The sequence below is a fragment of the Pleuronectes platessa genome, chromosome 16 (assembly GCF_947347685.1).
Source record: "Pleuronectes platessa chromosome 16, fPlePla1.1, whole genome shotgun sequence".
Lineage (NCBI taxonomy): Eukaryota > Metazoa > Chordata > Actinopteri > Pleuronectiformes > Pleuronectidae > Pleuronectes > Pleuronectes platessa.
Genome location: NC_070641.1, coordinates 6691756 through 6716138, shown reverse-complemented (window position 1 = coordinate 6716138; position 24383 = coordinate 6691756). Strand labels below are relative to the sequence as shown.

At 42.1% G+C, this 24383-nt stretch overlaps 2 protein-coding genes across 4 annotated transcripts; one reads left to right on the top strand and one right to left on the bottom strand.

The window, feature by feature from the left end:
• Window positions 1–2111: 2111 nt before the first annotated feature.
• hlfa (HLF transcription factor, PAR bZIP family member a) lies at window positions 2112–13215 on the top strand. Of its 2 annotated transcripts, none has more exons than XM_053444462.1 (4): window positions 2112–2405; window positions 3168–3527; window positions 9057–9271; window positions 9686–13215. In XM_053444462.1, the coding sequence occupies exons 1-4, from the start codon at window positions 2291–2293 to the stop codon at window positions 9899–9901; spliced, it is 906 nt and encodes a 301-aa protein (XP_053300437.1). In that variant the 5' UTR covers window positions 2112–2290; the 3' UTR covers window positions 9902–13215. The 2 variants fall into 2 exon arrangements, with proteins under 2 accessions (XP_053300437.1, XP_053300436.1); XM_053444461.1 differs by having other exon boundaries at window positions 9054–9271.
• Window positions 13216–13865: 650 nt separating this feature from the next.
• mmd (monocyte to macrophage differentiation-associated) lies at window positions 13866–21184 on the bottom strand. Of its 2 annotated transcripts, none has more exons than XM_053444463.1 (8): window positions 20975–21184; window positions 20779–20875; window positions 19738–19819; window positions 19473–19633; window positions 18525–18599; window positions 18326–18427; window positions 17338–17407; window positions 13866–15515 (listed from the first exon to the last, which is right to left on the bottom strand). In XM_053444463.1, exons 2-8 carry the CDS (start codon window positions 20802–20804, stop codon window positions 15312–15314), a joined length of 720 nt encoding a protein of 239 aa, XP_053300438.1. In that variant the 5' UTR covers window positions 20805–20875; window positions 20975–21184; the 3' UTR covers window positions 13866–15311. The 2 variants fall into 2 exon arrangements, with proteins under 2 accessions (XP_053300438.1, XP_053300439.1); XM_053444464.1 differs by having other exon boundaries at window positions 21038–21184.
• Window positions 21185–24383: the final 3199 nt, after the last annotated feature.

Sequence of the window (24383 nt, the reverse complement as noted above, 5' to 3'; positions counted from 1 at the left end):
TTATGGACCTTGATGGGGAAAAAAATCATGTTTAGGGGACTTGTACCTACGAGTGTGTGGAATTTAGTGTAGATCCATCGGGGACAGTTGGGCCATATGTGCTATCTGAGAACCGTTCTAATTTATTTGAGCTCAGGATTAGTTCAAGTACCCTGATTAGATTTGCACCCAACTGGGTGGAAGGAAGCAGCATGGAACACGGAAGAAACCACAACTTTTTTGTGGATCCGTTTGAAGGTGTGGCATCCAGGACCTTTTTTTCAAATTTCTTAGGAAATCAGAAGATGCTTTAGTCTGTTTGTTTTAGGTTTTATATACAGTCACATCTTATTATACTTCCTGGGGATGGGTCTAAAATATGTGGACTACAAGTAAAAACAGAGAATGGACTGAGACAATGAATTACAAACACCAGCATGAAGCTGCTGGAGAGTCTCATGTAGATGCAAAACGTCAAAGTTAAAATTCTAAATAGAGCAGTGTCATGGCTTGAAAGATAAGATCTGCTGTGACATTTTCATAAGCATGGGGACAGTTTCAGATAAAGCAGCTTGTCCTCGTCTGGTTTGCATCCATGTCTGCACAATCCTGTCCTTTCATTGGCCTGTTGTCATTTACTGCACACCCTCATGCGACTCGTTTTTCCTCAGCCTGTCACTTTGTCGTGTATGGGGCCTTGTTTTTGTGTGTGTGTGTTTATATGTGCGTGTGTGTAAAATGTGTGTTTCTGATGAAAAAGACTCATTAATCATTGAAAACGAGGAAACGGGCAGAGTGCAGCCAGGACTTATAACTATGACTCAGCCACTACTGTTCTCGACAGCATGAGTTTGCATGTGCCAGGGCCTGCGAAGATAGAACGGCAGCCTGACAACAACTATTGGCTGAAAGTAGGTCAAGTTTAGATTCACCTCATGCATCGCTGTGGCACTACACTGTTTGCACCTCATTGCTCATTTAAAGATTTGCAGCAGAGGCCATGTTTATAACACAGAGAAACAGTAAAGTACAGTCTCTGTTTGAAAAGCGTGATACCAGTGGTGTTGGAGGAAGTTATTATGAAGGATTGCAACATATCTCGCATGATCGAATTTACCAGAAATCTACGCATTCCATCTATGGCTTTATCTTTCATACCATCTATCGTTCCATTTTTTGTTCCATCAATCATTCCATCAATCATTCCATCTATTGTTCCATTCATCATTCCATCTATTGTTCCATCAATCAATCCATCTATCGTTCCATCTATTGTTCAATCAATCATTCCATCCATCATCCCATCTATCATTTTATCTATTGTTAACATCTATGATCCAAACACATAATAATATTTATTTTACACACAGTGAGAAATTACTAAATAAAGTTGCAAATGTTCTTTTGGGAATGAAAAAAAATTATTGCAACCATTAGTCAATTATCAAAACGTTTCCTGCTATTTCTTAGCGACTAGCTCATTGACTGATTAATCGTTTCAGCTCTTCAGTAAATCTACGACCATACGGAGCGATTTCTCTCTTTTTAGAGTTGCTTATGTTTACGTTGTATTGTTATACTAATTTATTACCTGCATGTATTTCACTATTTCGCTTCTGTAACACAGCAAATGTCCCCATAGTGGGTCAAATAAATAACTACCTGCTGATTCCACAACCATCTGCCTGTCTGTCCTTATGTTTGGTTTGCATATCATCTTATCAGCTTGACAGCTTCACACCCTGCATGTGGACTGTGGATAACCAGAGGAAGTGCAGTACCACGTTTGTAAACACGGATGATTTATTGATAATAATACCGCAGCGACAAATACTAATAAATATATTATCTTAACTTTTCACTTTAGCACCGTACCTTTCATTGTTCAGAAACGGATATTTTCTACACTATCTGAAGGCAGCATCATCCGTGCGGCAGCTCTGACCTACGAAGCTCCTTTTTCGCAAAGTTCCGTGAACGCTTCTCCCGCAGCGCGCCCCGCCCCTCTGGCTGCTGTGACGTCAGCGGCGTCCGTCTCCGCACATGGAGGCTGGAGCCCCGCCGCGCTGCCTCCGCCCTCCCGCCGCAGATACCCGCCCGTCAGCAGCACCCCGGCCACACAGCAGCCAGCCGCTCTCCGTCCTGCAACACCGCGGAGCTCCGTCTGCTCACCGCCGGCTCGCTCGCTTCTCACCGCTCCCCCCACCCCCCGCTCTCCCAGCAGCGAGCGCGGTCGCGTCTCTCTCTCTCCGAGGCGGGGAGCGTACGAGTCTTCGCGAGCGTTCTTCTCCATCTTCGCCCTTCGAGAAATATGGAGAAAATGGCCAGACCTCTCCCCGTCAGTTCGGCGTTCCTGCCGCCGACCCACGGCGTGCTGAAGTCTCTGCTGGAGAACCCGCTCAAGCTGCCTTTCCACCATGAAGACGGTACGTGTGTTTGTTTTCTCCCGGGCTGACGCTCGACTTGACTCGGCTCCTCCGCGGACAGATAACGCGCAGTGACGGGTGAACCGAAGCAACAGGCTCCTCTTCGCACTCTACGATCTTTGTGGAAGACGATGTGATTGTTATTGGTGTGTAGGCGGCAGAGATTAAATAAAAAGACAGATGCTGCCTGTCTCTGCTTAATGTTGCTCCACTGACAGCTGGACTTAAACTTCAGCTCAAGCTAACGAGCTATTGTAGCTTCTTCTGATCAAATCAGCATCGCGCACTGCGGGTTGCATGCGTGATTATTGTGGCTGCGCTGTTTTTAACTGCCAGGTTTGTTTCTAACCTTTTAAAGTCTTTAGTCTTCAGTGGGATTTATATTAGCGATTAGCTACCGATAGAGGGCGTGCTTTCTGCCTGTCAGCTGTCAGTGCACGCAGTCCACCCTCTGTTTACATTGTTGAATGTTTTGAGTGTGGTTCCACCATCTGTTCATGAATTGAGACCTAGTTTCTCATTCACCCAATAAACGGAATGTTTCCCGATTAGCAAAAAAATGTTTTATTTTGAGTGTTCTGACGAGTTGGATGTAAAGATATCACACCAGCACAAATTCATAATTAACTCATTGTTTTTCAGTATATTAAATTAACCTTTAAGGTGAAACCACAGCTAGACTTTCTGTTTCTGCCCGTGCGTTGACCCGTGATCCTCCTCTGCTTTGAGACAATGAAAATGACTGTGTGCAAACGTTCACAGGATTTGGGAAAGACAAGGAGAAAGAGAAGAAGCTGGAGGATGAGAGCAGCAGGGCCAATAACCCGCAGTCGGCCTTCCTCGGGCCGACACTCTGGGACAAGACCCTGCCCTACGATGGCAACAACTTTCAGCTGGAGTACATGGACCTGGAGGAGTTCCTGTCAGAGAACGGCATCCCCGCCAACACGGCCCAGAGCCACCATGCTGAGCAGGGGGCGCTGCCACCGCAGGCGCCCCACCAGCAGGCCTCGCCGCCAGCCCCGCCCACGCCTTCCGTGGTGGACCTCAGCAGCCGCGCCACCACTTCAGTTCACACGGGCATGGTGCCTCAGACCAGCCTTCACAGCCCCAGCACAGCAGGTAGGAAGCACATGCAGCGGAGCCTGATGTGCACCTGAGGTCAAACCTGCACGCAGGAACACATGGGTTCAAACAGTTGTTTCACGCCCCTCCTGTGGTCTACACTGCTACACACACTCACGGCTTCCATCCTCCATCAGATTTACTGTCAGCCTTGAGAGGCTAAGAGAGAGCACAGTCCTTTGGGTCTTGTGTCCTGAGTCCATGAAGGCATGAAGTTGAAAGCCGATAATTTATTTTCAGACGTAACGCTTCAGTACAAACTTCCAGTGTTTCCGTCGTCAAACAGAGCCCTTTGCAATGGGAAATCTTATTATCGTAATGAACTGACATTAAGTGGCATTTAGACTGTACCATTTAACTGTGTATCAGAGATTGTTAGACCGATGCCAGATGACGTTCAGGTTTTCAAAATCACAAGACACCAGAACCATTTGAGTCATTAAAGAAAGGGCAGATCTTCACGATGAACATGAACAGAGCAGATTCAAGCGCAGCCACTGCACACGGTTCAAGCTTAATAGCCATGCTTGTCACTAAACACCTCCTGGCAAAAGATCTGACGATATGTAAGAGATAAGCAGATGGGGTGTTTGGGTTCATTGTGTGTGTGTGTGTGTGTGTGTGTGTGCGTGTGTGTGTGTGTGTGTGTGTGTGTGTGTGTGTGTGTGTGTGTGCGTGTGCGTGTGTGATGCTGATAAATACTCTGCTTATGTGTGTTTTACCTGTAAACACTGTAGAGGTGGGCTCCTGGTGTAGAGCCACATGTTAAACATTCAGACCACTTCACCTACAGTCGGATTAACCCTCTGTGCCGCTGTGTATTGACCCCAGAGACGATTAAAGACTCGACAGTTTTGAATGATAATGAAGGATGAGTGGTGAATCATCACTGTCCTGTTTTCAAGGACTCATTTGGACCTGATCAGCCGCCTCGCCGTCGGTTCATTTGTCATCTTAATTACATGAAATGAGACCGATCCTGTTTGCCTGTTGTTATAGACTGCTCCCTCAAGGCCACAAAACACCGTGAGCACATTTAGGTCTGTCTGGGCCAAGCGATGTTTGTAGATCTCCACAGCTGGTGGTCCCCCACCACACTTTGTGCGACGTGTTTTTTGAGTTTCATCTTTAGGAAGGAAGGAACTTGATAAATAGGACACCCATGCTTTGTTTATTATAGAGACCATGACTTACCAAGCTCCCTTTAATTAAAAAATAATTCGATCGGAATATTCTCCTGTGTTGAGACTGTAATTAACGCGATGTATCAAGTCAGTGTGTTGATATTATAAATCACATTAACAAGCAACAGAGTGGCTATAAACTATGAATAAATTATTCGATTGAAAAGTAAATAATGTAACTGCTCAATGCAAAATACTGTCCAGGCACATTAAAGAAAAAGCCAGATTTTAAGTTAATAATGAGGAAGAAAGCAGAAAGAAAAACAATTGGTCCCTCTTATAAGAGTTACAGATTGATGGTTGGTTGATGGCCTCTCACCTGACAAGCTCCACCCTTCGAAAGAAAACAGTACAGCTTGAAACCGTGTCTCACAATCCATTTGGTGATTAACTGTGAAAGATTGAGACAATGCCCATCGCAGGGTCTGAGAGGAAATCAGCTTTCTGAAGTGCTTATTTTGTAAAAAATTTAAAGAGTTTCTTAATTCATGCACTTCAGAGGAGGTGCATGTGTACAGTAGTGTTTATTCCAGAGTGAACGCACATGTGGGTTACATGCAGTGACAGAACGTCAGTGTTCTGTTTGCGTCTGTCTCCTCACATTTCACGTGAACGCGGCTGGGGTTTCCTGCAGTGTGCACAGCCATGTGACGGACACATGCAGGAGCCGTGTGCAGCACTGAGCTTCAAACAGGAGCTTGTCACGGCATGATTTGGCCTGCCTCTCTTCCCTCCTCCCTCCCTACCTCACTCTCACTTCACCCTCCCTCCCCTCCCCACCTCCTCTCCCTTTAACACTCTCCGCTTCCCATCCAGTATTTCGCCCCTCCCTCACTGAGCTCGGCTCCGACACAGCCTGGACTCAGAGCCAAGGCACAGGCTGTACCCTGCAGAGATCACATGGACTCGGATGTGCTTTTGTCACGTGCACACAATATTGTTCCAGCTCGCTGAGCCGCGTCTCGTCTAACCAGCCACTCCACCACCAGCACCACCCACAACAACCACAATCCCTCTGTGCCTGCTCTCTGCTTGCAAGCAATACAGCAGGTAGTGTTACCACTACCAACGGATGAACGCAATTACAGGCGTTTGCAGTGTTTTCTCAATGTGACCGGCCCCCAGAGACGTTCAGGGTCTGTGTCAGGGTGGAGTCGGGAGGTTGCTGTGTGTACTGTTGGCAGGGGCCAAAGGGGAAGTCAGGTGGAGGAGGGATCAAAGGGCTTGTTGTGGTGTTAGTCAGGGAAAGGTGCCTCAGATAGAAACGTAGGTCAGCACATTTTGAGGAGGTAAACATGGGGGGGGTTGTGTTTTTATCAACAGGTGGAAATAGTTTATTATGTTGAAACAGGAAAAAGGCAGAGGTAATCAGACTACTTATCAAAGCTGCACCAAAAAAAACAAGTGTATTCTTTAAATTCTTATCTTTACCTTTGTTGTTGAAGCTGTTTCCTCCGGAAAACCGAGTCGCCCTCCTCTCCAATGTATCATGTGGCTCAGGATCAGCAATCCTGCTCACGATAAACTAAGAAGCTGGTTTCTACTTTCTTGCAAGGACCAAAACAAAACAAAACGAAAATGTAAATCTTTTTGGGAAAATTTTGTTTTAAATGTAGATTAATATCTTAAAAAGGCTCGGCCATTTCCTGACACAGCCGGGCATTGTAGCAATAAATCAAACGTCTCTCATATAGGAGGAAATGGTGGATTTGTTGGGGCCGTTTTTTCAGCAGTGGATAAAAACACATTGGGTATTTTGGGCAGCACTTAGGGATTTAGTCAAAAACAATGGAGCAATATGATAAGTCAATATATTTCACACAAAATGTTCATTGTGTGAATGTGCCAGAAGTCTTGTCACGTTCTTAAACTATTTAAATCAATTAACCAGAGAATCCTAACGCCTCTGCGGAGACTTTGAGAGGATGATTTAGTCATTGTTGGTCCCGTGCTGCACCCAGGTTAACGTTCATCCACAGTCCCCGCACACAAGATACGACCCAACAGCTCCTCTTATCACCAACTGTAACATTCCGGCTCACACGGCAGGCTGATAACACACTGCGACTTCAATATGCGCATGTGGCGCCAACCCGACCTGCAGCAGGCGATTAGTGTGAATAGATACAACGCCCCCGGGGTCAGAAAGAAACGGGCTCCACAGGTATTTCAATCAAGAGACCTGAACTGTTCCAGCCTCTGAACACATCTTTGTAGGTCACCTCTGGTCTACCTCTTCTGGCCTGTTATTTTTAGATTTCCTATTTAAGAAGGGTGTTTTTCAACTATTTCCTCTTACCTGGAATGTGTTGTTCATTAGTTAAGAGGTCAAAGAACTGTCCTGTACCTTTTACTTTTAGCCCAGTGAGATCAAAATTAGTCGTAAAGGTGATTAGGGCAAGGCGGGCTATTTTCACGTTTGTGACAGATTGTCAGAGACAGCGACCAGTTTTAGTCGGTAAGGAGATTGCAGTCTGCCAGTGCTCTGTGTGTGACTTGGACTAATTTACCTCTGCAATAAAAACATGTGATACTCAGGAATTCTCTTGAGCTGGCAGAGCTGTGCAGGCGGATATTTTCATCTTGGAACTTTGTCGCGACAGATCTTTTGAGGTGTTTCTTCTACAGAGAGACAAAACATTGTTAGCAAATACAGAACATGCAGATTAATTATGTTGATTGATTTGAATCAATTAGAGAAATATAATAGAGTATGCAGGCAAATTCAGTCGATTGAACCATGAACCCATAGACAAAAAATAATCGTTTAAAGATTTGCTGCTTTTCTCAGTTTTAGATCATTTAAAAGGCAATATATTTATGTTTCAGACTGAAAACAAGACTTTTGACAATAAAATACATTTGAAAATAGAAACTGATCTATCTAATAAATAATAAGTAGTGGTAGATTGTTCAGTAGCACAGATAACCTTCCTTTTTCTGAACTTTTTGAACTAGTTATTTGGGTTCTGGGAAATTGTGATTTTAAAATGATAAAACAATTAGTAATTTCATCTCAAGAATAATGGGCAGATTGTTCACGTCTGAAATTAAAAGCTGAGATTAAAATAACTTTCCTTATTTCAGATCGAGGAAATTCTCAGCTCAGCACTTGATAGTTGTTTGATTGAAAATCCCTGTTGCCGTTTCTTAAAATCAAATTGTTATCAACAAAGATATTGTTTTGTCCTCTGATCGAGAAACTTCAAACCACAGCCGGTCCTGCTTGTGTGTAGTGAACCGTGACTTCAACATCTGTTGAAAGTTTGTGTATCGTTGCAGTAATGTTCTCATTGGGGAATTTTTTGCATTTGTGCTCAGTCTTATGAGGTGATAATTGGAGGTTTGTTTCTGATTTGCACACAGAAATCGGTCAGAGCTGATTACCTTCTCAAATCTCCACCGCAAGCCAAAAGCAAAGAGTGGCTCACCCATGCACACTCTGAACGAAAAGTCAGTGGCAGGGCTCTGATGGCAGGCTAGCAAGCTCAGAAATCTAGGTCATGGTGTACAAGCTGTCTGTACAAGCGGGAGGGAGAATGCCCACTGCACTCTGCTGCTAGGTCCTTTCCTCACAAAGTGCGGCTCGCGGAGGTTTGGGAATACAGGTTTGGTCTGAAACAAATTGCTGCGAATCTAATCACCCTATTCATCCAATCCACCGGGCGACGCATTCAGTTAGTGAAGGAGATGGAGGTGAAGACGTGCAGCAGCTAAATCTGACGTGCAGCAGCTAAATCTGGTGGTTCCGGATCAGGGCGGTTGATACCTGCAGAGTTTGAACATGAAATATAAGTGATTCATTGTTTACCTGTTTTTCAAGCTTGTGTGATAGCACCACCTGCTGGTCAGATTCAGGACATACCTCTCTGAACAGGTCAACAAATGTGTTTTTTCTAGAAAAGTTATGTCACCTGCTCTTGAGCTTTAATGTCGGTGCAGACAATCAGGCCTGACATTTCTTCAAGGATCAGCCCTCGCAAACACAAACATGTGAGCTCAGAGGGAAGAAAGGCAGCATTCAGCTCCCCCCCACAGAGGCCTCTCAGCAGGAGGAACAACTGCTGCTCCTCCTCTGTTCTCCTCTGTCCAGCGGACTCAATCATAATGCCACCTGGAACTTTGATAAAGTGCCATTAAAGTGCTCGGCGTGTGGTTTATTTATCCTGGAGTCCTGTCGAGATGGACAGCAAATGAAACAAAGTCACAAAACAACAAACTCAAACACAGTGAATAGACTGAAGCACAGACACAAACGTTCAGGAAACCAATGTCAAAAATGCACAAAAGAAACTAAAATGCACACGTTGAGTTTTACACCCTTTCTTCTTCTCCTCAGCAGCACTGCCCTCAGCCCGGGACAGCCCCAGCCCAATTGACCCAGAGACCATTCAGGTGCCAATGGCCTATGAGCCTGACCCGGCAGACCTGGCGCTGTCCAGCGTGCCTGGCCAGGAAATGTTCGACCCCAGGAAACGCAAGTTCTCAGCTGAGGAGCTGAAGCCACAGCCCATGATCAAAAAAGCCCGCAAGGTCTTCATCCCAGAGGACCTGAAGGTGACGCAGGGTGGGGAGTAGGGGAGGGGTTTATCTCACTGTGGGACGTCTGAGGCTGTTAAACCCTGAAGGCTGCATTCTCTAACATAATGAATGGATTAAGTGTTTAGGTCCCAGGAAAGATTTTGAAGTACAACATTTCTGATACCATGTAATATAATATATCAAGGCAGAGATTCATAAGATGTCGTCATCAAACCCATGACAAAGAAATGTTACATTAATAACTATAAATAAAAATAAAACCCAAATGCAGCTTCAACTAAGAAAATAAACAAGATGTTGGTAGCTTTTTTGTAAATATTTTATGAATTATTGTAAACATCTAAAAATGGAATAATAGTGGCTCTGAAAGGTACGATGGTTCCGAGGGTGTTCTTAGAATGTCCTGACCCGTTCTGTTCTCCTCTCCAGGATGACAGGTACTGGGCTCGGCGCAGAAAGAACAACGTGGCGGCTAAGCGCTCACGGGACGCCCGCCGGCTGAAGGAGAACCAGATCGCCATCCGCGCTGGCTTCCTGGAGAAGGAGAACGGCGCTCTCCGCATGGAGGTAGCGGACTTGAGGAAGGAGCTTGGCCGCTGCAAGAACATTGTGGCCAAATACGAGGCCCGACATGGGGGCCTGTGAGCCCCCCCACCCCACCCCTCCAAAAAAACTCCACTACAAGCCCCCCTCCTCCTCCTCCTTCCTCTCTTACACACACTTTACCGCCCCGTCTCATTTTCTTTCCTGGAGTTTGAAGGACAATGTGTCTCTTTTGGTGGCACTGCCCCTGCCTCCTCTTCCTCCCCCACCACCCGCACCTCCTCCCATTCCTCCCACACACCCCCCAACCCACCTGTATGATTCTGGTATTTATCTGTCATTTTGACTTATTTCATAAGCTTCGACTTGTCTGTTCCTTCTTTTTCCTTACACATCGTTCGACTGAATATATTCACATATACATAGATTTAAAAAAAAAAACATATATATATATATTTACAAATGCATACTTCCCACTTTAGTGTACTGTGATGAGTCATGAGCCAACCCACCAGCTGAGTCCACCCCACCCCCATCTCCCCCTTCCAATTTTGAGAAACGATTCCATGCTGTTCGTCATTTTCATACCGATTTTATACCTGACATCCTGTTTCCCTTCTTCTTCTTCTTCTTCTACTTCTTCTTCTGCTGTGTTACAACCATGTGAAGTGTCGTTGCTCGCCTCTCCCCGACCCCTCATATCTTCTTCTTTTCTTGATTTTCATGTTGTATTTCAGTTTTCGATCACAGCCCCCCCCCTCAGATAATCTAGAACAGCATCGCCTGTCATTTGAAATTGTCTTCGCATAGCACTTAAATTTGTCTGTGCAATTGTGGTGTAGATTTGCTTTCTTATTACGTTTTTCTAATGTATTTTTTTCTTTTGTTTGTTGCTCTCCATCGCCCGGACACTGAGCAATAATCCCTGTCCAGAATTGAACAGACATGACGACCTACATGTTCCTTCCCCACCTCCTGTGCCCTGCCACCTCCACCCCCACTGCCAGATAACTACCTAGTTGCTGTCTCCCCCCCTCCCCCTCCCCACCGCTCTAATTTTAGCTCAGCTCCAATGCGTGTCTCACAATCTGAACTGGTGCAATGTTTCAACTCGTACATACTACACACTATTCATATTATTTTAAGTATTAGTACTACTCCCGACATTGTTGTCGTTTAGCCTCCTTGTTTTCAGATTTAAGCATGATTTCTTTAACAGAACGAAAAGCTACTCATAAATTGTTTCCTCCTTTTTATTTTGCAAAGTTGTTTATAATTATTTTGGCTTCTGCTTAACTTTTAGGAATCAACAGATGTCTATAGTTTCCCTCTTTGTAGCTTTATGTTCGACCTGTTTTTAAAGATGGCTGTATGAATGTAAAAGATGTTGACAACGGAAAAAAAAAGTTGGATGGTGTTGTCCAATACTGTGGTTAACCCAATCAATTTGTTTACTGCAAACCAAACGATTCACAACAGAGATGATATATTGATTACAAGAGATATGTTTATATAAACCTTTAAGTTGTTCTTTTTGTACAGTATTTTTCCTATACATTACTGAAGTATGTATTTTAAAGGCACAACAGATTATTAAAAGATAGCATATAACTCAAAGACAAATGGATATAGTGGTATTTTAATATTCTATATAGGATAGGATGTGGTAGCTTTACAGAGAATTGTGAATATTCAGCAGCACCCAAACCCCCGGGGCATTATTATCATTATTGATCCCATATTATTATGATGTTGTCATAATAATAGCTCATGTCATGTTAGTCCCCATTCAACTCAAAGGAAAACTAAATGTAGTCCAGAAGAGAGAAGGTACAGTTGGACCCTTTTCTAGAATCCATCAGCTCACATCCAGCAACATCACTTTGTTCATCATGTTGCTGCTGTGAGTGTGTGGGATTGATATTCCTCCAGTCGATGCATGTTGTAGCGCATCCCTGAATCTGAGTGATGGACACTGGGAAGCCTTTATGTTATTTTAAACAAAAATACAAACTTTAGTGGCGTTGTCGTGCAGAGCTTTCTTCAGTCAGGAGCTGGGTCGTGACCAACTTGTGTTTTTTAAAGGTTGATACTGACATTTCTGATCACTTGTATGGAGACACGGGCGTGCAATCCTTAAAATGAAAGACGTTTTATCAGTTAGCCATGATCAGTTAGCCTGTGCCTCTAAAACCATTGTGTGTTGTTTTGTTTTGTTTCACTTGAGAGTAAAACCCATGAGATACAACATGTTATTTAATGAGCTTTAGAAGAACTGGTAGGTTGTGTTACCACCGCTCAGATCCAGGTCGGCTGTCTCCTCATGTTTGCAGTCGTTACTAAACAAGCTTATCTGATTGTCTTATCTGAAAGAAAAACAAACTTTAACCCAATAGATCATTAACTTCACATTTGTGTGCATGTAAGCAAAACATTCCACCAGCTGAATAATAAGATATCAAGATAAGATAACAAGATTTTTTAAGATAAAAAACAAAGAAATACAAAATACACATTAACAAAAATGTGTATTGATTATACAGATCTTTGATTTAATGTTTTTGATTCAATCTTGTCAAATATCATGTGCTCAAAAATAGAGGATTAAACAAATTAAATAGATTTTTACTGTTCACAGCCCTGGTATCAGAAATGTCAATATCGAACCAGCTAATGTACAAACTGACTCGTCGGTCTGATCGCTGGCCAGACTTGGCTGAACTTAGTCGATTTGATCCAAAGCTGTGTGAAATGTAAAATCATTCTTTTCTATCCACTCACTGTAGTCGTAGTGTTTTTTGCGCTTTAGAGGGTGTTTACCCTCCTATGTCTTTTCTGCACTGGCGCTTTCGAGGTTGAACAGGGTTTGTAGAGAAGAGGGACGACTGGAACGATGCCTCCTGAATCTGTGGAGCATCTTTTTACTGAAACATAATATAAATATATAGGAAAAAGCCAATAATTCATCCACACGTGTCCCAAAATGACCTCACTGTTGAGTGATTTCACTACCTCACCCGGAAACGTTAACCATAATTCTGAGTCTATTTCAGTGCCTTGAATACACTGACTGTTCCCCAGTCTCTCAGCAATGTAAAGATCTCCTCCCAGCTCCACGCGGATAGGTTCAGATCTGCACTGAAGAGCTGCTCAGTGCATCAAAAGTATCTCTTTATTCTATACACACCGACAACTCTCCTCATTTCTGATTTTGGACATTGCAACAGACTTGTAACCATTGTATTCATGGCAACACCAACGGACTGTTTCAGAATGTATACAAATAGGACACAGAGGAGTATTCGGTCTTGTTTGTCATGGAATGGATGCATAACATTTATTTGTGCTGTTCGGCCCTCAGCCTCTCTGTCGCTCTGTAATTTGTAGTGTCTAATAAAATCCCAATTCTTTTCTGACATCTTATTTCTCTGCTTTCTCTCCATAAACAGGTTATCATTTATACATGTATATATTTGTTTGTTTATCTTTTATCTAGGATGCTTAGTCGCCATGAATATTTAGACAGAAAAGGTCTAAAACTTTATTTTTCTTTGGCTGCCTTGTGAATTACAATGTAATTTGACAACTGTTATTATTATTGGTGATGTTTTCACCCGTTTGTTTGTCTATTAACCTTTATTCATAGTCGAGCGATTCACAATAGTGACGGGTTACAATAAAATACAGATCTAGTGAATAAATTGACTCAGTATATGAATATGATAAACAGAAACACAGAACTAGAAGCAATTTGAATCAAGTAAAACACACATACAGAAGATTAAGCTAAATCGCTACCAACCATGGATTTAATTGCCCGAACTGGTGCTAAACCATTCATCCATCCTTCCAATCTTTAAATGATTCTTTTGGTATCTCTGTTGGATCCCCAGGCAATTTCCTGCTTTGTCTAATCTGTTATACGACCCCTGTCTGAACGCAAGGCAATGGACAAATATTGGTCTTATATAACAAGCCTCAACTATCACTGACCAATGCAGCAGCCAAGCCATTTAGGATTCATGTATTCTCTGTCATGAATGAGACTCCTGTTTGGATGCGCAGACGTGGGGCAGTAAGATTTTTATTGTCACATTAGAAAGGTGATACAGCGGAGGAGCATTCATGATCATTATTCAGCACCATTAACAGCCACTGGAACAGACAAGAAGCAGTTTGTTTCTTTGCCCTGCAAAGGCCAGGATCAGGTTCACACAACAAATCAGAATATACAAACATTACAAAACACAGTGGTTTAAGGAAATCATTACAAGGGACACAATAACAAAACAAAAAGAAAAGAATCATTCGGCTCCACTTGGAGGAAAGCAACAGAACGATGGTTTTATCAGGAGCCGTTTAGTGAATTTACAAAGCAAAAGAATGAGGTTTGTCCTCTTCAGAATAAAACACCTTTTGTCATGTGGTGCAAATCAAAGAAAGAATCAGTGGAAATGTAACACTGAACTACAGTACAAAGGTCGTGCAGGCACACATACACACACTCTCTCTACAGCACACTGTTCACATTAAAAACACAGTGGAACTATTGTTGTTTATCAAACTGAACAGATTATTTTTCTCTCAATTGGCTCATTAACAAAAGTCCCACATAACCACAAGGTTTCACCTTTTTACTTCCTGAAATGCTACATCTGACACCACTCCATCGCCAGGGGGCGCTAAATACTACCAGGATTGACTTCCCTGAAAACTGAGGACTACAAGTCAGAGATGAAGCATTAGTCGTATGGGTGTTTATGTGCATCAGATGGACAGAAAAATTAATAAAAAATGATTAATATACGATAAAAAAAATATGCAGAAAATGAGGGGAAAAAAAGACCGCTGCAAGTTCCTTGGTACACAACTTAGGAACAAGCGGTTTTAGGGGGCAAGTGTTAAAAATTATATTTTAGTATTTTTGATTAAATAAAAGGTTGCCAGTTTTAAACTATTCTCTTTTGCAAACGTCAGTTCTTTTACAGCTGCTTGTGTTTGCAAAGAGCTTTGTCTTTGATTGTTAAATGAAAGAAAATGTTCTTTCTTCTCAAAAGTGAAGCATCAAAACAAAGTATTATTTTAGTAATTTGTGGTTGTTTTGAGACCCAGCCAGGATTCTTAGCACCTCAAATCCCCAGTGTTTAAACCAGCAACTAAAATCAGGAAATCTCCAGTTTTCGACCCATAATGTGGAATGTGACTTTCATCAAGTGTTACAAAAGACGACTATCAAATATCTCAAATACTCATAAATGTGCCATGATTTACACTAAGAGTAAAAAGTAGAAATCCCCTCCCTCGCTGTCTACATTGAGGTACAAAACAGCTTTTAAAGTAGCTTTTGTTCATAAAGGAGACGCTGACAAAAATCTGTTCTCCATGTTAGAAAACAGTAAACAATTCACTGTCAGTTTGTTCGTAAACTTTTTAAGCTGTCGCTGCCGCTTCTGTGGGCAGTTGAGGAGTCGTGTGCAAGCTCTGCTGCTCGGGATGACGGGCTGCGCCGTGGTCACGAGTCGAGGAGGGCGTCGACACTGGGAGCCTTGTAGAGGTATTTCCAGATGGCGTAGTAGTGCACGGCAGCAGCCAGCGCCACGAACACGTGCCAGATGGCGTGGGCGAAGGGAATGACGCCGTCACTTTTGAAGAAGAACACGCCGAGGCAGTAGATGAGTCCCCCGCAGGCAAGTTCATGGAGCCCCTCAGTGTTGGTCTGCAGAAAAATGTATAGAACAAGAGACGTTAGAAAAGAAAACAACTCTCCGGCTCTCTGTGTGCACAGCTCTATGAATTATATCCAACGTGGAGGTCATGTTTTCACCCGTCTGTTGGTTTGTTTGTCAAAGTACTGAATGGATTTCCAAAAGACTTGGTGAAAGGATGGGACATGGGTCAAGAAATATCTCAATGCATTTTGAATGGATCTCTACGAGGGGCTGGATCCAGGACTTTTCTTTCCACTTTCTTTCCATGCTGAGATAGAACATTTTGACATTTCACTGATTTCCCGGAGAATAATTCATGGATCTTGAAGAAAAAAAATCTGGCACATTGAAAATACGGTTATCTATGAGTGTGTGAAATTTTCGGCATGGAGTAATTTTGCAAAAAGAAATATTTGCCTGTACGTTTGGCCACATGCAACAACGAAGTCACTAACACCGAGATTTTACAAACACCTTCCAAAGAGCAGATTTTCTAAAAGTTTCTATGCCTCCATGAGTACATGCATGAGTACGTGTTTGAGAGACAACCTCCTAGCTTACTATTGCCTTGTGTAATGAGCATGCACCAGAATCCATGATCTCCATAAGCTCACTCAACGTGCTCAAAATGTTCTTGTCTGGTATTTGTGATGTAGACTTTATCGCCACCTACAGGCCAAACACGCTTGTTCGTAATTGCTTTCAAAAATTGGAAGGGAAACTATCCGCTCAACAGAATAGCCACAGTATTGTAGATGAGGCCTGAGGCTACTGTTGTGCCTTGGCTGAGTTATGTGCTCTACTATGTGACTGTGTGCTCTCATAAGCTTGTGGGTTCACATCACATGATGAGAAGTGGAAATAGGTTGCCATTACAATCTTTGAAAAGGCAGCTGATGAACATGTTTTACAAAGTGGTTGAAAGGCTTTGACGACAGCTTAGAAGAAAAATAAATTCTTCAACCATTTCAAATGTTACAGTGCAGAAGGCAACAGAGCAAAAATGTGAAATATAAAAAGTTGTTTCGTGATTTCCCACTGGACGGTTTAAATCCTACATGAGCTAGACGATGTTTCACTGCAGCCTTTATTCTGAAAAACTTCTTCTGCTGAAGAATGGTGTGAAACAATGTCCAGAGTTAGATCAGCCTTTCTAACCCCATGTGGGGCCCAGAGCAGGATCTGAGTTGAATTAGTTTTGTGTATAATTGCCTGACAAAGTAATGATGTTAATAAGTTGTTATGAAGCTAAAACCACAAGAGAAAGCATTCAAAATTAAAAAAAAAGAATATCAATCCCTAGAGTCCATAGGCCCAATAGTCCCCTTATGAAACCATTATTCAATATATCTGGATTTTTATCAAATGTTGGAAACCCCCAGCTGAAAAAAAACCTAGATCTGCCACCTGACTCAAATCACCAACATTTACTGGATTTTGCTTGGACCCATACAGACTAACTGGTTCAGTAGATTCTTGTGATCCTGCTAACTGGCAGTCAGACAAACGCAGACACAGACATAACCTCCTAATAGGTCATAATGAGGCTTATTAAATTCAAAGTTATCGAGACAGAAAACTCCTTCAAAACCAGACAGAAACAATGGGACTCTCTGCTCCCTGTTCCAGTTTAATAACACAACGTCCTTAAAAACCTGTCACATGGATCATTTCCTGACATGGATCACTTTCTGTGTATTCATAACACTGAGTTCCAACCCTTTTAAATAACATCATCATCACTCATCACTCATCACACACTCAACTCCAACCGAATGCAGGAACCTGCCGAGCTGCTGACGCGAGGATGAGTGACTTTAGATAACTTACCATTGACGTCACGACCAATGCAGGAAAGAAGCCCATCGTCAGATAGAAGGCCAGCTCGACAAGTTTATACCTGGGAAGAGAACAAATTGAAATACATGTTTCACTGATGAAGTCCATGTGGCTTCATTTATCATTTTTAGGAAATATAAAAACTAATAGATTAAAATATGGCAATTTTAACAAAAGTAGAAACAAATTCTGTAAAAAAATAAATAAACCAAAAAAGTTAGATCATATGCATGAACCTAAAAATCAAGAGAAAAGAGAGAGCTAAGTTTGGATTGTAACTCCTGAGTAGCTGCCTCTCATTTGTGTTTGACTCGGGCAAACTAAGGTGAGTTTATAAAAGATATCATTCTCTCATTAAACATTAAATGTGTGTTTTAGCTTCGTGACTTGGTCGTACTGTATTTCACACACTACACAAAAAGGAAATATGTGTCACCAGAAAATTTGATTCTAAGCTTTCAGTAAAGGGCACAGAATTGTGAGTACGCAGAAGCGCCACATAATTTACCAAATAAGGTTTTCAATTCTTAAAATCTGACTACAACAGTGAGTGAATGACGGTGTTCAGTGCTCTCCACACCTTTACATTTCAAATGTGTGCACATGTTTTGTTGTCTGGTTTCTTTTGTTTAATTTCAGCAAGTTGTGTCTTTACTTTTTGAAATGTACTGTACTTATTACAGTGACGTCTTTCTTAAAGTATTTTTTTAATCCTAGTACACAAGTTTTATTACCCACACATGTTAGTTTTACTGCTATATTGTTTAGTTTCCGAATAATTTTATCGACTGATCTTATTTGCCTTCTTCCAAAAATGTTTTTATCCAGTTTCGACCAAGTGAAGCACTTTGTAACTGGGTTGTGAAAATTGCTGACTCAACATTGCTGTATTATTCACGTTTATCATGATATTATTATAAGTTCTCTGTCTCTAACACGTACACAATCACCCGGTGAACCTACAGTAACATGAACTCACTTTTCATGATAGTTGAAGACGTAGATGGTTCCAGCAGCAGCCATGAGCCACACAAACCAGCGCATGTGAGCCGCCATAGGGCCGAGTTCCCGCAGGTTTAACCTGAGGAAACAGCACAGGTGTAATGTCTCCATGTATGAGATGATACAACCCCCCCTCCCCCCTGTACTCTAGAAACTGACCACCGAGCGACACTCACCAAGGTGTGTAGGAGGCAGCGATGAAGAAATAGATGACCACTCTGTCACACATATGGAAACACTGTTCCATGGACCTGAAACAACAAACAAACAAACAGGCGGAAAGGTAACTACTTTTATACACGAGGTCTCACGTGTTTATATGGTCATAAATAAAAATCCCTCTGGTTCACAGGAAGTCATGTTCCCACAGAAGTATGACAATTACTGCCTGGACAAGCAATAACAAGTAGGCAAAGAATGCAGAGGCAAGAAGTCAAAGGCAGAATGTGCTGTGGTGTTAGTGAAGCTGCTTCGGGGGGAGCACTGTAGGTTTTGGTCTACAGCCTCCTCCCACAGTCCAGACACATGCAGATTGAAGTTAGTTGGAATGAACGCTCTAAATTGACCTTAGGAGTGAAAGTGAGTGTGAATGGTGGTTTGTCTCTGTCGGTTGGCCAAGTGAAACCCTGACAACCTGTTCAGGGTGTACCCCGCCTCTCGCCCATTATCAGCTGGGATGAGATACAGCTCCTCCCATCAGTCCTCAAAGGATCAGCGGTGAGAACAGGGATTTCTATTTCACAAAAATCTAAAATATATAATCGAATATGATGTGAAATCTGTGTGGGAGAGAGACAGCAAATGTTTGAGGTGACACTTAAAACCAAATCATGACATTCCAGGAAGAAACCAAAGCCACAGTGGAAGCTGAGGAATGCAAAAAAATGAACATGTCCTCGTCAACAGCCTGATATCTTTTTCTGTGGGGACATACCATGTTAATCCTACTTTACCCACTTGAAATCAGACACCAGCGTTCCTCTAAACTTTTTATATACTACAACGGGAATAACTGTTTGTTTGCGTCCCGTGCACGGTGGTCAGGTCTTCGTCCTCACGCTAAACATGTCAGTTTTGTTTTTCTTGCCACTACATTGTCCCGTCATGAATCTGCTTCTCCTCACCTCATGTGGCTCTTCTTCCAGGTGATGATGTGAAACACAGTAGAGACCAGGAAGAGGGCGCAGAGGCCCATTCCGTACACCCAGGCAGTGATCCTCTCCCAGCGGTTGTCCGACTGACGGTACAGCAACGCCATGCCCACAAAGGCCGGCATGATGAGGAACTACGGGGACGACAACGAAATCACAGAACCGTCAAAGGGATCCGTCTGTAGACATTCGAGGCCACAACAGCATTGACGTAGAGAGATAAACACGAGACACTCACTGCATGAGTGTAGCAGTTCGCAGCATGCTCATAACAGGTTGGCTGGTAGCGGCAGTTAGCAGAGGCCCGTCTGTTCATGAACCTGAAACACACAATGTAACAAGACTGAATATTAACAAGTAAATGCACTGTACAGCTTCTCTCATACAGGGCCCCTTTTATTTTGAAAGACACATATAAGTGTAAGCCTTGATTTAAACTTATAAACTCTAGTATTTATTAAAAAATAAAGCACATAAACCATAAAAAGTGAATTTATTGTGGTTCCTGTATCAAGCTGCAGGTAACGCCACTCGGTTTGCACAAGCAGAGATTGATCATGGACGGCTGACAGAAAAACACGAACAGTGATGAGGAAATAACACAGAAAAATTAAATTAATCTAATCTCAAACCGCACATCTACAATGAGTCATACGCTGCACATTTGATCTGATTAGTTGAGACTTTTATGACATTTATATCAGTCTTACACAAGGTTGTGTTCATAGACGATTATAATCGCAATCAACACACAAGACATTTGGAAATAAAGCGATTAGGAGTCAAGTTGTTCAGGAAAAACTAACAGACAGGAACCAGAAAGTAAAGGAGCAATCATTGTAAAGATATATATATATATATCTTTACATATATATCTTTACAATATATATATATATATATATATATATATATATATATATATATCAGAAAGAACTAATAACATTAGGAGATGAAAATAGCGTTTGTCATTGTTAGGTTATATGTCCTTTGTTGATTTCTTTTGTACTAACTCAAAATATATATTAAAAAATAAGCAACAATAATCAAACTTGAGAATAAGATCACCAGATAAGTAACTACTGACTTAACTTAACTTAATTAACTATTTCAGTGGTTTAGAAAAATCCACAAGTGCTTTTGAAGTTCCCTTGCTGCGAGTCGTACAGACAAACAGGTGAACATTTTGTTTACGGTAAATATGAAGTATAATAGGCTCGCTGTTGATATGTTACATTAGAATCTGCTTTATTTGCCTGGCAGATGATCGGATGCCACTCACCTCTGAAGGCTGTTCACTCTCTTCATTTCACTGCCTGATGAAACACAGGGAGACAAACCCCAGCGAACAAAAGCTCAGAGCGGCAGCGGCAGCAGCTCTGGTTCACAAATCAAAGAACAAGCCTGATGAGCCGAGGCCTAGCATGCGCTAACGTTACAAGCTAACTTTCATGTGGGCTACCAGGCTCCGGCAGCACCTTCACTGAGGCTCCGTTTTAGCCTTTTCCTTAAAACCATTCTGCACCGAAACACCGACTCACTCCCTGTTCCTTCAAGTCACCATGAGCACCGGGAGCAACCGGCACGCACAGAGAAACAACCCCCACAAAGTGAAGCACTCCGCCGGTCAGTAACGAGCAGCTCCCCGCGGTGAACCTCCACTTCAATAATGAGGGGGCCCGCCCAAACTGTGGTGTCATGTTGACTGACATTGCGTTCAGCCAATGAGCGGTGGGGTAATCAGTGTACCGGCTAATCAGAGGTCAGGTGGGCGGAGAACTGTTCATACAACCAGGAAATCAACATGTTTTCGATGATTGGACGAGATTAACTTAATATACGAATAAATAAATAAGTTGCTCCAAAGTCTCTTGGCTGTTGGGTTGTTGTGTTATTAACAGACATTGTTATTGAACCAGTTGCACTATCCAGTGTGCATTTCAAATGTGAAACCACATGTCTGTAGTCAACCCTTTGTGTAAAACAAATGAAATGTCAAATAACTAAGACCACCGATATGATTGTATTGTTCTAAATCTATTGCTTTTTCATATTTCTGCAGCACTTTCCATTGCACCATTAATAAAGTGAGCACTAGAAATAGAACCTGTCTTAATTAACAGTTAAATTATGTTGTTACCACTTTATAGGTCAGATTTAAGACATTTATATAGTCATTTTAGAATTCACGTTGCTGTTGTGAAAAAAATTGTATTAAGGTTTTATTTCGGTTACAAGCACAATTACTGACTTGTTGGAAAGAGAGAACCTCTGTAATCAAGGAGGAAACAAACCTGGCAACCTAAAATGATTGAGCTTTAACTGATCTATTAAGCTTTGGTAAATGTTCATTTAATCATCAATGAAGCCAGTAGTGAGGATGTCGGATTAGAAAGTGAGGAACCTCTCACTAATCGTAGCAGTTTTAGATTTCAAACCTCTTGAAAAGAAGTCTGCTTAAGAGTTCTATCTATTTACATCCATAGTTGTATATTGTATTACTTATTATTTGTGAATGAAAACACAAATAACCGGATATTTGTCATTTTAGCGTCCACAAAATCCCAAATATGCAGGGGATTACTATCACATATGGATAAGAAGTACGAATGTAGTTGTGAAAAATAAGAACAAATTCTTTCCAGAGCACCTTGACTTAAATTGAGAAATTGAGAGAGAGAGAGAGAGAGAGAGAGAGAGAGAGAGAGAGAGAGAGAGAAAGAGATAAAGAGTTTAACAAGGAGAGAAAAAGTAGAACAAAGATTTCCTCCATGTTTGATTCTGTTCATGCACCGTGATACAACATGTTCTTTTACACAACACATGTTGTGTCACATATTATGTGATGTAAGAAAGTTCCTCACAGATGGAGGAGGACACACTGGCACACAAAAAGGAAACCAGCTGATGCTATCGCTGCCCTGCTGGTTTATTCTTTTCTAACTTTGATGGATTCTCATTTTAACCATTAGATACGGGGCTGCAGAGGCTGAACAAGACCACCGACGAGTCCCTGCAGCAGATTATCACCGGATCTGTAAATGTATATTTCTTTTGAATCTGAGTGTGATGCTGTGGCAGACCCAGCCAGATAGTGAATTGCACACGCTTAGTGACACGCTGTGATACCAGCCCAGTTACATAACAGCATTGTAACTTGATCAGTGACTTTATGTAAGACCAAAGTGCAATCCTTAGGCTTAATGAAGCTCAAGCTGGACACTCTGTCATTGCTGTGAGCGTTGCTGCAAAAAACAAGGCGCACATTTTGTTTTTCTCTTGCTAATGTAAAGATAATATAATAATTTTCTTGGATGACAAAGAAAGGTCCAGCACATATCAGAAAGTCACAGAAGAATGGTTGTGCTAAATCAGTTAAAGGTATCTGGCCCATTGTGGTACGCGCAGAGAATGGGGTTGATCCAGATGAAGAGAAAGAGCTTATTGTCCGTGTCGGGCTTTTAAAAAGGACATTATCACAGACAAAGCCTGCATGCCAGAGGCCATATGTCAGCAGACAGCGTCTCCTTGTTTCTGGCCTCGCTCTCGCTTTCACCCCCCCCCCCCCCCCCCCCATAGTGCTTCACTAACACCTCTAATGTGTTAGCAACCTGAGAGCAGCAGGTTGGCACAGTGTCACAGCGGCTCAGGACGGCCTCCTGTTTCTGCCGCAAACAATTTGCATCTGACTTGCCCTGATGTCCTTGGTGGTGGATCCAGTTTCGCGGGCGTTCGACCAGCCATATACGTTTACACTTGACCTGTCGCTTTATGTAACCATGCACGTTGCATGCTGAGCTGTAACTCACAACTGGCCCCAAGTTGTAAGCAGCTTACCTTGAATAACATCACTTCTAATTTGCCTTATTCATATTTATAATTCTTATTTATATAAATGCCATAATCACTATTTCAAGGGCAAATCTGAGGGTTCACATGAGGATGAATTTGTACCGATTTATCATTGACCTAACACGGTTCAAGAAAAAACAACAAAAATCAAAATCAAAATCAATATATTCTTGTTCCTTGCCTAAAACTGACGCCTACATTACCCATAAAGCAACTCCATCGCTCCAGGAGCCTGGACAGACATATGGTGAGCTCACTTCTTTCTAACCACACCACAAAATGTCTTTATTTGCCATTTTCAATTCAAGCCAAAGCTGATTGAAAGCAGCAGTGTTCCCCAGCACCTGTCGTTGTGTCACACAGAGCAGAACGGATAAACACACCTTCACCGGTCTGAACGTGCATCCGAAACATTCTAGTACTTTGCTTGAACCTGCGCGTTGGACTGGTTCATGCTTGTATTTCCTGTTATGGTGAAATCTCCTGCATCCCGTTCACAGTTAGAGTTAGAGTTTCACATCACACATCACTCTTGAAATGTGAGGACACCCTTTACACTCGACCACTTACTGAAGCAATGCTCACGTACACAGTTTACACTTTAGGACTTTGCTCCATTTGTACTTCCCTCAGTAGACATGACATCACAACCTCTTCAGAGGTGAGCAGTTATACTGGATGGATGATTGTTGTGAATGTACCTTTAAGTCCATAGGCCTCCATCACGACAGTTACAGGCACAAAATATTCTGTTTTTCAATGTTATTCTAAAAAAAGACAACATGCTATTAAGCTATTTACATAGCTAACTATGATTCTGATTGACAAGGTGGAAAAAGCCCCACGGCTTACATCCCACATTCATTGTTCCGCAAGTTTTACAAAGCCGCAACTTCTTTGTACAAACTCCATTAAAAACCCAAAATGAGACGCATATTTCTGAATGCACTTTAAACATGCTCAAATCATGTCCCTAAAGCATGAAGTATATCAGTTTATCACACATGTATTCATTCTAAATTAGGAATAAGAACA

What these genes read in the sequence shown, in the direction of transcription:
- hlfa (XM_053444461.1), top strand. Translation starts at nt 2,291, where the DNA reads ATGGAGAAAATGGCCAGACCTCTCCCCGTCAGTTCGGCGTTCCTGCCG. An exon ending in TCACAGCCCCAGCACAGCAG is followed by an intron (nt 3,528 to 9,053) that starts GTAGGAAGCACA and finishes TCTTCTCCTCAG; the next exon opens with CAGCACTGCCCTCAGCCCGG. An exon ending in TCATCCCAGAGGACCTGAAG is followed by an intron (nt 9,272 to 9,685) that starts GTGACGCAGGGT and finishes TCTCCTCTCCAG; the next exon opens with GATGACAGGTACTGGGCTCG.
- mmd (XM_053444463.1), bottom strand. Translation starts at nt 20,804, where the DNA reads ATGAAGAGAGTGAACAGCCTTCAGAG. An exon ending in AGAGTGAACAGCCTTCAGAG is followed by an intron (nt 19,820 to 20,778) that starts GTGAGTGGCATC and finishes TGTGTGTTTCAG; the next exon opens with GTTCATGAACAGACGGGCCT. An exon ending in CGAACTGCTACACTCATGCA is followed by an intron (nt 19,634 to 19,737) that starts GTGAGTGTCTCG and finishes TCGTCCCCGTAG; the next exon opens with TTCCTCATCATGCCGGCCTT.